The sequence below is a fragment of the Bos indicus genome, chromosome 16 (genome assembly GCF_029378745.1).
Source record: "Bos indicus isolate NIAB-ARS_2022 breed Sahiwal x Tharparkar chromosome 16, NIAB-ARS_B.indTharparkar_mat_pri_1.0, whole genome shotgun sequence".
NCBI lineage: Eukaryota > Metazoa > Chordata > Mammalia > Artiodactyla > Bovidae > Bos > Bos indicus.
In genome coordinates, this window is record NC_091775.1 from 24593741 (window position 1) to 24609561 (window position 15821).

Consider the following 15821-nt stretch of genomic DNA (forward strand, 5'->3'; position numbering starts at 1 on the left):
TATTTCACTTCCTAATTCATGGGCATAAACTAGTCAGCTACACTTTCTGACTGATGTTGAAGCTGAAGCTCCAATATTTTGGCCACCTGATGTGAAGAGCTGACTCATTTGAAAAGACCCTGATGTTGGGAAAGATTGAAGGTAGGAGGAGAAGCGGACGACAGAGGATGAGATGGCTGGATGGCATCACCAACTCAGTGGACATGAGTCTGGGTAAACTCCCGGAGTTGGTGATGGACAGGGAGGCCTGGCGTGCTGCGGTTCATGGGGTCGCAAAGAGTTGGACACAACTGAGCGACTGAACTGAACTGAACTACACTTTCTAAACCAAGAGATGTAAGTGCTTGGCAATTTTGAAACACAAAGAAGTAAATAACAATGCTATATAAGTTGTCTTTTTTTTCTAGTTTCCTATTAGCATATGTACTACCCAATGCTTCTCAAACTTTTTTTTTAGGTTGCAGGACTTTCTTATTCCCAAACAAAATTTTATACAGTATTTTAACATATGAAATAGATAAAATCAGAAATGAGGAAGCATCTCTGCAGAACCTTAGAGCTTTCTCTAACACAGCATGAAAAGTATTGGTCTTGGCCATTTTCCAGATCACAGACTAAAATTCTCAAATCAAACATCTTAAATTAAGGTCTTGTCAATATTAAAATGAGGCAAGGCAAGAGCTATAATGTTGGTTACAAATTTCATTACAGATAAAACAAAGGAAAAAAATTTACAAACACAGTCACAAAAACCTCTGACTTCAATCTTTCAGTTTTTAAAATTATTTCTCTTTCTAACCTTAGAGTAACTTAACGATCATTCAGTAACCTTTCCAGTTTTATTTCAACTGTCAATTACAGTAGGATTAATTCTGCTATTATTTTAAATTGAATATATATGATCCCATTTTTAGAGAATTATCTGTTTGCCCATTCATCCAACCACTCAGCCAAATATGCCCACAATTACAGCTTCTTAAAGTTAGTAATGATGACTATTCTTAGATGTCAGAAAGTTGACTATCTTATTCTTTATATTTTTTTCCCTACCTGAATTTTCTATAAACTTCATTTTTACAAAACAAATTCATTACTCACAAAAAATTCACTTCACAAATAATTACAACAAAACACCAAACATAAAAATCAAACTTCTAAAAAAAAAAAAAAATCAAACTTCTTTATTTTTGAGACAACACTTAATACTAAAATCTATGTGCTTCCTGGGATATAAGAAAGTACTAAACAATTATTGCTCAAAATCTTTACTATCTAGTTGGACAAATAAGACTCAATAAACAAGAAATAATCAGCACCCAACATAAATAAGAACAGATCTGACAGTTAAACTATGCTATGGACCTTAAACCGCTATTAGTGTTCACACACACACACACACACACACCAGTACTGCTGCTGCTGCTGCTAAGTTGCTTCAGTCATGTCCGACTCTGTGCGACCCCATAGATGGCAGGCCACGAGGCTCCCCCGTCCCCGGGATTCTCTAGGCACACACACACACAGACACAACAGTACACATTCCCCCAAAAATATCTGAGTAAAAAGATGACCAACCTCACTCATAAATTTAAAAATAAAATTAAAACACTGAAATAGCATTTCACATCATTCTGATTTTGCAAAGTATATAGTTTGATAATCTACTAGGGGCCAATGATTTCGAAAAGTACCGCAGTAAGAAAACACATCCATCTCTCATTGTCTTGAGTTTCCCAGGATTGATAAAAAGAGGCATACAGAGAAATATTTCATTTTTTACAAAATAAATAGCGTACAATGATGGAAAGCAATTAGCTCAGAGATGTTTTCATTTCTGTGACACAGAGAGGGAAGGAAGACAGTCTCACTATGTTTGGAATATATGCTGAGGCAGGCTTTTAGAAGCACCATTTGGCAATTTCTATTCAAATTTGAAATAGACATGTATACCTTTTTGGGATTCCCTGGTGGCTCAATGGTAAAGAATCCGCCTGCCAATGCAGGAGACATGGGTTCCATCTCTGGGTCAGGAAGGTCAACTAGAGAAGGAAATGGCAACCCACTCCAGAATTCTTACCTGGGAAATCCCTTGGATGGAAACTGGCGAGCTACAGACCATGGGATGGCAAAAGAGTCAGACATGACTTAGTAATAACTAAAACAACAACAACATGTATACCTTTTAGGAATTTATTCTAAAGGAAGAATAAGAATGGGTAACATTTACTGAGGCACATACTGTGTATGTTCCAGGTACTATTTTAAGCACTTCTCATTTCATCCTCCTAATAATCCTATAATTTTAATCCTATGACTAATAATCCTATTAGTCCCACTTTAGGAATGAGGTAACTGGAGAAGGCAATGGCACCCCACTCCAGTACTCTTGCCTGGAAAATCCCATGGACGGAGGAGCCTGGTAGGCTGCAGTCCATGGGGTCGCTAAGAGTCAGGCACGACTGAGCGACTTCACTTTCACTTTTCACTTTCATGCATTGGAGAAGGCAATGGCAACCCACTCCAGTGTCCTTCCCTGGAGAATCCCAGGGATGGGGGAGCCTGGTGGGCTGCCGTCTATGGGGTCGCACAGAGTCGGACACGACTGAAGCGACTTAGCAGCAGCAACTGGACTGAGAGAAGTTATAGAACTTTTCCAAGGTTCTACAGTCACTGAGTGGCAAAGACAAGATAGAAATTCCGGCAGTCTGACTTTCAGTCATCATACTGCACACACGTGTAACCAAAGAGGCACAGTAGATGTAAAGATGATTACAGCACTGCCTGTGACAGAAAAGAACAAGAAAATAATAAAATGTCTCTCAATAGGGGTGTGCCTGAATCAATCACAATACATCTAGACAATGAAATAGTACTACTTTAAAAGAACTAGATGATTTAAATATGGAGACACAGAAAAACCTCCACATTACACTAAATGGAAAAGGCAAGACTTAGAACAGTATGTAAAAATGAAATCTATATGGACCTTGACATAAAGAGAACTAAATGTATCAATTTTACTCTCACTTTCCCCAGCACTCTCAACCCCACTAAAACCAGCAGGAAAAGAGTTTGCTTCAAGTATGGGCAAAAAGAACAAGAGGAGAAAAATCACTAAAATTTGAGAACTAGAAAGCAGATGGACAGGAGGTAACTGATTTTACAGTCCTTAGAAAACTAACTCCCACTAAAGTGATGCCGGGGAAAGCTGAGAAGCAACTCCAGTTGCACTGCAAAACTGCCAACAGGCTTAGGAATTGGTGCCAGCTCCCTGTGGAAGGGAGAGCAAAGAGTGGCTAAAGTCAGAAGTCTTGGTTGAAAAAGTGCTTAGGCAGAGGCAGGTCCCTAGATCCCTGCCCTGACTCCTCATACTCAGTCGCTGTCCCTCTCTCCCTGCCAGAAGACCAGAGGGCCATCACTATGCAAAACCAACTCCCAGAATCTAGCCTGCAGGAATGCCTGAGGAGTCCAGATTTGAACTAAAATGAACACCTGTCGAGAGCAAGGAAAAGTGGTGACTAAAATATGGAGACTAAATATGGAGACTAAAAATAGGTTGCTCTTAAATATTTAGGCATTAATATTGCCACTAAGACTGAGCCTGGACTGTTGGTTGGTCTGTGGCCTAAGACCCAGGAACAGCTTACACTGTTTGCTGGTGAACAGTTTTTTAGCTGCACTTTTCATACGAGCAAACCACTCCACCGGAATCTACTAAAACCAAACTCATGGCCATAAAGATAAAAAGGGTTTATTCCCCCCTCCTTTTTAAAAAAAATTAAATAACTTTATTTTTTATATTGAGGTATGGTTGATTTACAAGACCAAAAGCTTAGAGGCCCCCAAACAAGGCCAAGAAATTTTAGAGAACAAAAGGGGGTAAAGGTGGGAAGAAAGGCTGAGACAGTTACACAAAAAACCACGGGCTTTCCACGATTTCTATTCCTGAACTCCAGCATGACTAACATTTTGGGTGGCCAATCCAGTTTTGGAGGATGCCCTGTGCCCTGTAAGACACCTCACAGCATCCCTCCAGTTAGCACCTCCCCCCAAGCTATGACAAGCCAAAGTGTCTCGAGACATTGCCAAATGTCCCCTCAGTGGCGAAATCACCCCCAGTTGAGAAGCACTAGGCTAAACCCAGCTTCGTGTTAATGTGGAGAGGAAGGACACTGGGAAACAAAAGTGTTTCTAATAGTCCAAAGTCCTGATGAGGCCCACCTTAGGAAAGAGACCCTCTGCGACCACACCCCTCACAGGAGAGCCTGGGGCGTGCCCGCAGCATCCTGTGGGTGCTCTCCTGCCTCTGGCCCAGCCCATGCTTATGGCTCTTCTGTGCCAGATGGCACCAGAGTCCACTGGCACTAAAATAAGGCAAGATATTTTCCAGCATTACCCCAGATTATTGCTTGAGATGATAAAGAATCTGCCTCCAATGTGGGAGGTCTGGGTTGGGAAGATTTCCTGGAGAAGGGAATAGCAGCCCACTCCAGTATTCTTGTCTGGAGAAGCCCATGGACAGAGGAGCGGGCTACAATCCATGGAGTCACAAAGAGTCCGGCAGGACTGAGCAACTAACACTTTCACTAATGCTCTAAGAATCTCTAATCAGGTCGTGCTGTCTCCTCTGGGGCCTCTATCTGGCCAGCATGCTTATATTCCCATTAATGTGTGAAATCAGTAGTGCCTCTGTAAACGGCATGCTATCACCTTCTGTAAAACAGATGGAACAAAGTCCTAGAGTGTCTTTTTGAATGGAAATTTCCCATGCTGCCTACCTTAACTGAGGACCTTAACCCAAGACTTTTTGTGTTCCTGTTCCAGAAACTGCTGTCAAGCTAATCCTTGATTCTGTACTTCCAACCCTTTGGTTTTAATGAAAGAAAGCTCATTCAATCTGCCTTGCTAGTTAAAATTAAATTAATCTGGCAAGTTTCTTCCCACTGCCTCAACTCTCTTTATAGCATGAGGCTGAGCAAAATAGCACCTTACTCCCAAAGCAAAAAATTACACCCCAACTAAAAGCCCTTGCATGCATGATATGTAGCTTCAGTCATATCTGACTCTGTGTGACCCCATGAACTGTAGTTTGCCAGGCTTCTCTGTCCATAGGATTTTCCAGGCAAGAATACTGAAGTAGGTTGCCATTTCCTTCTCCAGGGGATCTTCTTGACCCAGGGATCGAACTCGTGTCTCTTGTATCTCCTGCACTGGCAGGTGGGTTCTTTACCACTAGCACCACCTGGGAAGCTCAATTCCCATTACAGCATGAGGCTCAGCAAAGTATCACCTCCTTCCCAAAGAGAAAACTATACCCCAACTAAAAGCCCTTGTGCTGTGCTGTGCTGCGCATAGTTGCTCAGTCGTGTCCAACTCTGCAACCCCATGGACTGTAACCCGCCAGGCTCCTCTGTCCATGGGGATTCTCCAGGCAAGAATACTGGAGTGGATTGCCATCCTCCAGGGGATCTTCCCAACCGAGGGATCGAACCCAAGTCTCCCACATTGCAGGTGGGTTCTTTACCATCTGAGCCACCAGGGAAGCCCATTATAACACTGTAAAAAATACAATTTATTATCTGTCATACATCATTAAGTGATAGGTATTACAGTACAATATCTTCTTTCCCCATTTCCCCCAGTCAGGTACTATCTGTCATGATGCCAACTTAGAATTCAATATGGGGAAAGATCTTTGTTTAGCCTTTTCTTCCATCCTGAAAACCTATTCTGTTTGTCTTTCAATCTTTTAGTGTACTTACTCACGGGCGAGGAGGAACTTCTTAACCTTATTCAATGCACTTCTAGACATAAAAGTTACACCTGATATGGATCTGTTATTTGGGGCACTGTTAGGACTGATTTGTATCCCACCCCCAAATTCACAAGCTCTAACCCTCAACTTGACTATCTGAAGATGGGCCTTTAATGAGGCAATTAGGGTGAAATAAAGTCTTAAGGGCACAGCCCCAACCTGTTACATTGGTATCCTTATAAGAGGAAGAAACACCAGAACCCACTCTCTGTCTTCACACACAGAGGAAAGGCCAGGTAAGGACGCAGCCGCCTGCAAGCCAGGAAGAAGAGTCTCATCAGAAACCAACCCGGATGGCACCCTGCCCTTGGGATTCCAGCATCTGGGACTGTGAGAAAATGAATTTCTGTTGTTTAAGCCACCCAGTCTGCAGTATTCTGTTATGGCAGCCGAAGAGACTAACAAAGGCATGAAATATCTACAGGAGAAGGACATTTGTCCTTTTCTATAATGGAAGTCATGCTTAAAGTTCCAAAGCCTGCCATACAGATGAATGCCTTCTTGGACGCGGCTGGCTATTGATGATAATAGATACTAGATTATGCTTTCTTCACTGAGTCCTCGTTCTACTTGACACCCCAGAAGCAAAATTAAAGAGGCTTTCTCTTTCCTTAGCAAAGCCTTATCCAGACCCCTGGTACTAAATCTCTCTGATTACAAAAGCTTTTTACTCCTTTCTGCCATAAAAATAAACTACTATCAAAGAGTTGACAGTCTCCTGGAGATTAAAAGCACTCTGACTTTTTATAGCTCTTTTGCTGGACTCAACAGCAGTGAGCTGGCCTTCAGGTCGGCAGTCAGTGGCAGAGGCTGCCATACTTTACTCTTAGGTACCCTTCTCTGTGGTTCACTGACACACCACTGCAGCCTCCTGAAGACCAGAACACGACTCGTCTCTTAATGTCAGACTAAACAAGAATGAAAGCCTACTTTCATTACTCTGCTAGTCACAGTAACTGCCAATGGCAATTGGTGGAGAAGCCTCTCATTGTTTTGATAGTGACAGCACCCTGACTTAAAGCCGCTCCACTTCTTCAATCCTGTTCTCTCTCATCTTTAAGGATTGGAAGAAGTGGTCTCTCTCATCTTTAAGGGCTTCCCTGATAGCTCAGGTCTGCCTGCAATGCAGGAGACCCCAGTTTGATTTCTGGGTCGGGAACATCCCCTGGAGAAGGGAGAGGCTACCCACTCCAGTATTCTTGGGCTTCCCTTATGGCTCAGCTGGTAAAGAATCCGCCTGCAATGTGGGACACCTGGGTTCGATCCCTGGGTTGGGAAGATCCCCTGGAGAAGGGAAAGGCTACCCACTCCAGTATTCTGGCCCGGAGAATTCCATGGACTGTGTAGTTCATGGGGTCGCAAAGAATCAGACCATGACTGAGTGACTTTCACTTCACTCATCTTTAATGTGAACAAGAACTTTCAAGGGACTCATGGAAGGCAGGGTTTGGGTTTGCTGTCTGTACACGACAAGAGAGGGTAGGAAGTTCCCTCTCCATTCCAACTAGGTGGTTACACCTACTACCCTGACTATAGCGTGCCACTTCTGCATTTCACACATTCGACAAAATGCACTCTTGATTCTTGCTAGGCCCCTGGAGCTGGCTGTGCCTTTGGAGTTGTTAATCACCGTAGATGGTAGCAGAAGTAACAGAAGTCTCTTGCTTCAGCTGAGTAAAATTACTAATAGTCCTGGTTATAAAATTTTTCTCAACAGAACTTCATAATGATGCTACACAGAGAAAGTTCTAGATGCTGCTGCTGTGTCAGGCAGAGGTCACATCCTTTTCCCTGGCCACAGTGCCATGTTGTCTTGTTTTGAAGACTGGATCCAAATTCAAAGAAGCTCTCTTAAACACTGCAGGATGACTTGAACATCTGAATAACTGCCTTAGTGTTCTAGCCCACTTTTGTTGTCATCCAAATACCTTCTCCCTCACCATATATATGAGACCATGACAGGGCAAAGGGTTCAAACAGGAATGACTGGTACCCCCAAACTGTTGTCAACAAGGCCTAACTATACTGCCTTACTTGCTGCATTTCAAGTCCACAGTGTGAGCAAATCCATCAAGACAAAGAGAAAAGGCCACCCTCGTTCCCAAGGGTCACTTGTGAATACTCAACTTTTATGTGAATCAAGCCATGCTCACATGTGAGTAATTTCATGTGTTTTCAGAAGGAGTAGAAGCATATTTTGGCTTTTAACTGAAACAGTTAAGCTATGTCATCCCTAGATTTAGGATCACCTTCCCAATAAAGAGAAGACAACATACTTACATGTCAGATTCAAAGGAGGTTGGTAACACTCACACAGTCTAACTAGGCTGTCATTGTCCATGTCACCAGGATCAGCTGGGAAGGTGCAACATCAAAATGAAGTACTGAACAATAAACAACCCATGACCTTTATGAGCATGGGAGGTAACCTATCACACAGAGCAGCCAAGGTGAGCTTCAAAAACCAGAAATTAGTGTGGTTTCTGATCACAGGTAGAATAAACTTCAAATTCACAAAGACTTACCAGGCCTGCCTGCTTCTCTGACCCCAGCCTGTAGTGATCCCATGGACTGCAGCCCACCAGGCTCCTCTGTCCATGGAATTCCCCAGGCAAGAATACTGGAGTGGGTTGCCATTTCCTTCTCCAAGGGATCTTCCTGGCGCAGGGATAGAACCCGGGTCTCCCACATTGCAGGTGGATTCTTTACTGTCTGAGCCACCAGCAAGTCCCATTTTCTCCTATGTTGGCTTATACGCCATGAGAACCTGTGAGCTTAAGGAAGGCAAAACCAAAAAGCGGGTCTATGACACACAATCAGTGAACCCACCCCAGTAATATTATCAGGGAAGATGTAGCAGATCTTTGTAAGGAGAACTAGCCTTGCACACAAATCCCCAGCTGCGTCATTCACAAGTAAAAACCCATTCCAAATGGACCAGTAAACTCTTTAAGATGAGGGAGGGCCTCTGGGCCTCTAAATAGGTACCAAAACTCAGCACCAGCTTATTTTTCTGTAGTTTCCTCTTTTTTTTTTTGCCACACCATGTGGCATACGGGATCTTAGTTCCCAGATCAGGATAGAACCCATACCCTCTGCAGCAGAAGCAAGAAGTCCTAACCACTGGACCACCAGGGAAGTCCCTGACCTCACATAAATCTACGCACTGCACCCCCCACCCAAATATCCTACACTGGATGCTGAAGAACAGACTCAGTAAAATCCTCATATGAGCTCTGAGGGTGAAATGAAAAGGAGAAAGAACTGAAGACAATCTAGAGTCTAAGTTATGAGTAAGTCAGTCTTATTAGCAAATGCAGAGACAGTATAACTGAGTCTCCCTGTTGACACAGGACTAGAGCAGAGAGGGACAAGGTGGTGTTTGCGGAGGTGATGGGATAACTAAGTTCCTTGAGCTGCACCGCATCCCAATCCTCCTTGAGGTCCTCTGAAATGGTTCCCTGTTCTGCATCTCCCCTTGGAGCTTTGCTACAACTCTATATGACATTTACATGCTCTGCTGCTCACATGATGCTCTCTCATTTCTCCTCCACATCTATTCTTTTTGTCTTTCCCAACAAGGTAAGTGATACACCATGCATTCAGTAGCTCAAGCCAAATATCTGGAAGGATTTTCAAAGACCTTTTATTATGGACAGTTTCAAAGATTGACAAAAATAAAGAGAATGGTACCTATTACTCAGCTTTAGGGAGCAGCAACATCTTGTTATACTTTATCTACTATACACCATGCCCCAGATTAAAGAAATTAAATCTAGGTTCTTCCTTCCCCCCTCATACCTCACAGCCAATTCATAGGAATGTCTTAGCATTATCTCTCAAACTCATCCTGAATCTACCAATTTCTCATTTTCTCTATCTTAATGCAAGTCACCATCATTTCTCAACTAAACTCCTCTAGCAGCCTCCTAATTGGTTTTCCTTGCTTCCACTTTTGCTCCCTACTTCAATCTATTCTAAACAGCAGCAAGATGAACAATAAGGAATCAGATCAATGTGGTTTCCTATTGCATTTAGAATAAACTTCAAATTCATGAAGTCTTTAATCAGGCTGGTTTGCTTCTCTAATCCCCTCTTGTAGCCACCTCAGTCCTGCCAAGCCCCACTGGCCTTCTCTACCTTCCTTCTAATACCAAGCCCATCCTGCCACAGGGCCTTTGCATGAGCTGTTGCCCTGGCCTGCGATGCTCTTTGCCAGACCTATACTTCGCTGATTCCCCGCCATCTTTCAAACCTCAGCTTAAAGTCACATCCTTAAACACCTTCCCAGGCCACCCAATCTACAGTTGTTACATCACCATTTGCATTCTCTACTACCACCATTTGATATTTTTCATGTACCTTAAAAAAAATTTTTTTCCCCTCTCTCGCCAGCTGGGCACAGGGATGATAAGACCTATCCAGTATATAGGTTCATTTCTCTTTCGTAAAAAAACAAAAAAAAACAAAAAAAAACTAAACCCTGATTTTGTTCAGGTATCAACTCCTCCCCTGTGCAGCCATGGGCCTCAGGAAAAGCTGACCCTCTATCCTCCAACTTCAGGAATGACTGATATGATTGACTGACGAAAATCTCATATACCTTGCTAGTGGCTAGTTCAGAAATGAGCCAAGGAGATAAAAGGCAAGGAAGAAAGCTATGAAAAGCCCCAGCCTTTTTCTCTCTCTGGGCAGGAATGAAAAAACAAGTTGCCCCACCACACCTGTGAGAGCAACAAGCTTTAGGATGAAGTCAACATGGTGTATGCAGAATAGAACGTGAGTCTTTGATGACATAGTTGAATTGCCTCGTCAACCCATCTGGGAATACATAGTATCTCTGACTTCCTTTTATGTGAGCTAATAAGTGTCCCTCTTATTTAAGCCAGTGTAGGTTAGATTTTGTATTATCTATAGGTAAAAATACACTACACACAGGGACTCTGTTTACTTGCTCAATGCTATACTCCCAACACCTAGAATATGGTGGGCACTTAACAAATCTATGTTGAATGAATAAATTCAAGAGTCTGAAAGAATAACCAATGAAGGAGAAAGAATCCTAAAACAATTATTCTCCACTGAGCCCAATGACTGAGCTATAAAATGTCATTAAATCCTTAAGAACAGGCATCTACTTAAGTACTATTGAGTAAGCAAAAAAGGTTCTTGATAACGATTTTAAAATGTTGACCTAACACTGAAATATGTCACCATCATTACAAAAGGAAAATGCCACTATCAAAAAGCATGCATATTTTTGCAGACTTACAGGTTCTTGGGGTTCTGATTCTTCCCATGCTCCCCAACCATCATCTTCCCAGTTTGATTTACCTGTTTTGAAAAAGATGAAAAGTGCTTACTACGTAAAATATAGAGCTTAAGTTATTTTAAAAACATTTCCTCTAAACATAATAGAACCAACCTCATATTAAGGAAGAAAACAACGGTAAACTATACTATACTAGGTCAGGATTTTGCTATATGTAATAATACTCAGGAAACATCTGACCCAGATTTCCACTATGTGATAGTAAAAGTGTGCGAGTTGGTTGGATTTTAAGATATTGGACATCAAGTTTACCCACATTTAAATCAAACTGCAAAGGTGACTTTTTAAAAAATCTTAAAATGACAAGTATCTGTTACTTCATATATTAGACAAGTTAAATGTACATAGTGGCCAAAAACACACCTAAAATTTCACACAGATATCTTTAAAAGTGTTTTAATAAGATAATGTATCAAAGATTAAGAAAACAATTTTGAAACCAGATTGGTCTACTATTTCCCACCTTTTCCTGACACTCTGGGAATTCTTATACATGATAACACTGTCTTGGATTAAAATAAGATGTCCAACCACCACTGCAATGGGGAATTAAAAATCCCAAACTGGGGGGGGAGGAGCCAAGATGGCGGAGGAGTAGGACGGGGAGAACACTTTCTCCCCCACAAATTCATCAAAAGAGCATTTAAACGTCGAGTAAATTCCACAAAACAACTTCTGAATGCCGGCAGAGGACATCAGGCACCCAGAAAAGCAACCCAACTCTTCGAAAGGAGGTAGGAAAAAATATTAAAAACAAAAAAAAAAGAGACAAAAGAGGGAGGGACGGAGTTCCGTCCCGGGAAGGGAATCTTAAAAAGAGAGAAGTTTCCAAACATCAGGAAACCTTCTCACTGCCGAATCTGTGCCGAGCTTTGGAAGCACAGAGGGCAACATAACAGGGAGAAAAAATAAATAAACAATTTAAAACTCGCAGATTGCGAGCCCTACGGTAACTCCCCCAGCAGAGAAGCAGCGCAGACGCCTGCATCCACCATTAGCAAACCGGGGCTGGGCAGGGAGGCGCGGCGTGGGCTGCATCGCTGAGAGTAAGAATCTGGCCTGAATACCCTGAGCGCTATCTGAGCGAAATAATTTGGGCTAGCAAACCAGACTGTGGGATACCTACCACGCGAAAAGCCAGCCCTAACCTAAGACCGCCAGGCCCGCGCACGGAACAAAGGACTGAACAGAGATAGCCGGCTGCAGACCTTCCCCCTCCGGTGACAGGCAGCCAGAGCCGGAAGGGGGCAATCGCAGCCCCAGAGAGACATTATCTATAAAATTGTAAGCAGGCTTCTTTGCTAACTAAAACTTCTTGGGGGTCTGGACGGTCAACATCTGCCTGAGAAGGTGCGCCGGTTTTACATCCAGATAACCGAGTGGCGGGGAGGCGATAAGTCGCAGCATTGGCGCTCGCCTGGGAAGAGCAAATTGGCGCTCGGACCTGGGAAGAGCACAAAACGCAGGCCCAACTGAGTCTGCGCCTCTGAGGACTACCCGAGTGCCTGAACCTGAGCGGCTTGGACCTGGGAGGTGCATGCAGCCCAGGGCCAGCCTCGGATTGTTCCCGGCGGAACAACCTAGAGTCCGAGCAGTGTGGACAGGGAGGCTACACGCGCCGTGAGCGGGGGCAGACCCAGGGTGGCTGAGGCACTGCGAGCCCACGCCAGTGTTATTTGTTTGCAGCATCCCTCCCTCCCTCCCTCCCCACAGCGCGACTGAACAAGTAAGCCTAAAAAAAAAAAAAAAAAAAGGTGTCCTCCACCGTGCCCTTTGAGTCAGGGCGGAAACCAGATACTGAAGAGACTAGCAAACAGAAGAAGATATAACAGAGGGAAACGCCTTGGAAGCTACAGGCAATAGATCAAAACCCTGTGGTTACTACGGACTACATAGGAAGGGGCCTATAGATCTTGAGAAATGTAAATCTGACCAAGGAACTAGCCAAAAATGAACTGAACCCACAACACCCACAAAAAAAAAAAAAAAAAAAAAAGTCCTAGATATATTTTTATTATTTTTACAATCATTCTTTCTTTTTTTTTAATTAAAAAAAAAAATTTTAAGTCCTCTATTGTTCCTTTAATTTTCACTTTTATAACCTATTACTTTGCAAAAAAAAAAAAAAAAGACCCTATTTTTTTCTTCTTCAGCAAACTTCATATATATATATTTTATAATTTTTTGACCTTGTTTTTTTTGTTTGTTTGTTTTTGTTTTTTTCTTCTTTTCTTTAACATTGTATTTTTGAAATTCCAAACTCTACTCTAGATTTTTAATTTTCGCTTTTTGGTATATGTTATCAATTTTGTACCTATAGTTTTTTTTTATATAATTTCTGTGACTTTTTTTTTTTTTTCTTCTTCTCTGTTTCTTTCTCTTCTTCTTTTATATAACATTGTATATCTGAAATTCCAAACTTTACTCTAGATTTTTAATTTATGCTTTTTGGTATTTGATATCAATTTTGTACCTGTATTTTCTGTATAATTTTTGTGACATTGTTCGTATTTGTTTGTTTGTTTTCTCTCTTTATTTTTCTTCTTCTTCTTTTTTTTTTTTTTTTTTTAACATTGTATTTTTGAAATTCCAAACTCTACTCTAGATTTTTAATTTTTGCTTTCTGGTATTAGTTATCAATTTTGTACCTGTACTTTCTTTATAATTTTCGCGACCTTCTTTGTTTTTGTTTGTTCGTCTTTTCTCTCTTTCTTTTCCTTCTTCTTTTCTTTAACATCGTATTTTTGAAATTCCAAACTCTACTCTAGATTTTTAATTTTCGCTTTCTGGTATTAGTTATCAATTTTGTACCTGTACTTTCTTTATAATTTTCGCGACCTTGTTTGTTTTTGTTTGTTCGTTCTTTCTCTCTTTCTTTTCCTTCTTCTTTTCTTTAACATCGTATTTTTGAAATTCCAAACTCTACTCTAGATTTTTAATTTTTGCTTTTATGTATTTGTTACCAATTTTGTACCTTTAAGGACCCAATCTTCAGGACCCATTTTTCACTAGGGAGTGAGATTACTGGCTTGACTGCTCTCTCTCCCTTTGGACCCTCCTTTTTCTCCACCAGGTCGCCTGTGTCTCCTCCCTAACCCCTCTCTACTCTACCCAACTCTGTGAATTTCTGTGTGTTCCAGACGGTGGAGAACACTTAGGGAACTGATTACTGGCTGGATCTGTCTCCCTCCTTTTCATTCCCCCCTTTTATCCTTCTGGCCACCTCTGTTACCTTCCTCCTTCTTCTCTTCTCTGTATAACCCCGTGAACATCTCTGAGTGGTCTAGTTGTGGAGTGCACATAAGGAAGTGACTACTGGCTAGCCCACTCTCTCCACTATTGATTCACCTCATCTCATTTGGGTCACCTCTAACTCCCTCCTCCCTCTTCTCTTCTCCATGTAACCCTGTGAACCTCTCTGAGTGACCCTCACTGTAGAGAAACTTATCATCTTTAATGTAGATGTTTTATCAATGGTGCTGTATAGAAGGAGAAGTTTTGAAACTACTGTAAAAATAAGACCGATAATCGGAAGCAGGAGACTTAAGTCCAAACCCTGACTCCAGGGAACTCCTGACTCCAAGGAACATTCATTCACAGGAGCTCATCAAATGCCTCCATACCAACACTGAAACCAAGCACCACACAAGGACCAATAAGTTCCAGGGCAAGACATACCAAGCAAATTCTCCAGCAACAAAGGAACACAGCCCTGAGCTTCAAGACACAGGCTGCCCAAAGTCACCCCAAAACTATAGACATCTCATAACTCATTACTGGACATTTCATTGCACTCCAGAGAGAAGAAATACAGCTCCACCCACCAGAACACCGACACAAGCTTCCCTAACCAGGAAACCTTGACAAGCCACCTGTACAAACCCACACACAGCGAGGAAACACCACAATAAAGAGAACTCCACAAACTGCCAGAATACAGAAAGGACACCCCAAACTCAGCAATTTAAACAAGATGAAGAGACAGAGGAATACTCAGCAGATAAAGGAACAGGATAAATGCCCACCAAACCAAACAAAAGAGGAAGACATAGGGAATCTACCTGATAAAGAATTCCGAATAATGATAGTGAAATTGATCCAAAATCTTGAAACTAAAATGGAATCACAGATAAATAGCCTGGAGACAAGGATTGAGAAGATGCAAGAAAGGTTTAACAAGGACCTAGAAGAAATAAAAAAGAGTCAATATATAATGAATAATGCAATAAGTGAAATTAAAAACACTCTGGAGGCAACAAATAGTAGAATAACAGAGGCAGAAGACAGGATTAGTGAATTAGAAGATAGAATGGTAGAAATAAATGAATCAGAGAGGATAAAAGAAAAACGAATTAAAAGAAATGAGGACAATCTCAGAGACCTCCAGGACAATATTAAACGCTACAACATTCGAATCATAGGGGTTCCAGAAGAAGAAGACAAAAAGAAAGACCATGAGAAAATACTTGAGGAGATAATAGTGGAAAACTTCCCTAAAATGGGGAAGGAAATAATCACCCAAGTCCAAGAAACCCAGAGAGTACCAAACAGGATAAACCCAAGGAGAAACACCCCAAGACACATATTAATCAAATTAACAAAGATCAAACACAAAGAACAAATATTAAAAGCAGCAAGGGAAAAACAACAAATAACACACAAGGGAATTCCCAT

General features: G+C 41.8%; 1 protein-coding gene across 1 annotated transcript in view; it reads right to left on the bottom strand.

Annotated features, from left to right (window-relative positions):
* RAB3GAP2 (RAB3 GTPase activating non-catalytic protein subunit 2) overlaps window positions 1-15821 on the bottom strand; it is a 112567-nt gene that overhangs the window by 71845 nt on the left and 24901 nt on the right. Inside the window, exon 2 of the mRNA XM_070767967.1 lies at window positions 11088-11149. Coding sequence (XP_070624068.1) covers window positions 11088-11149 — 62 coding nt within the window. The remainder of the gene's footprint in view (window positions 1-11087; window positions 11150-15821) is intronic.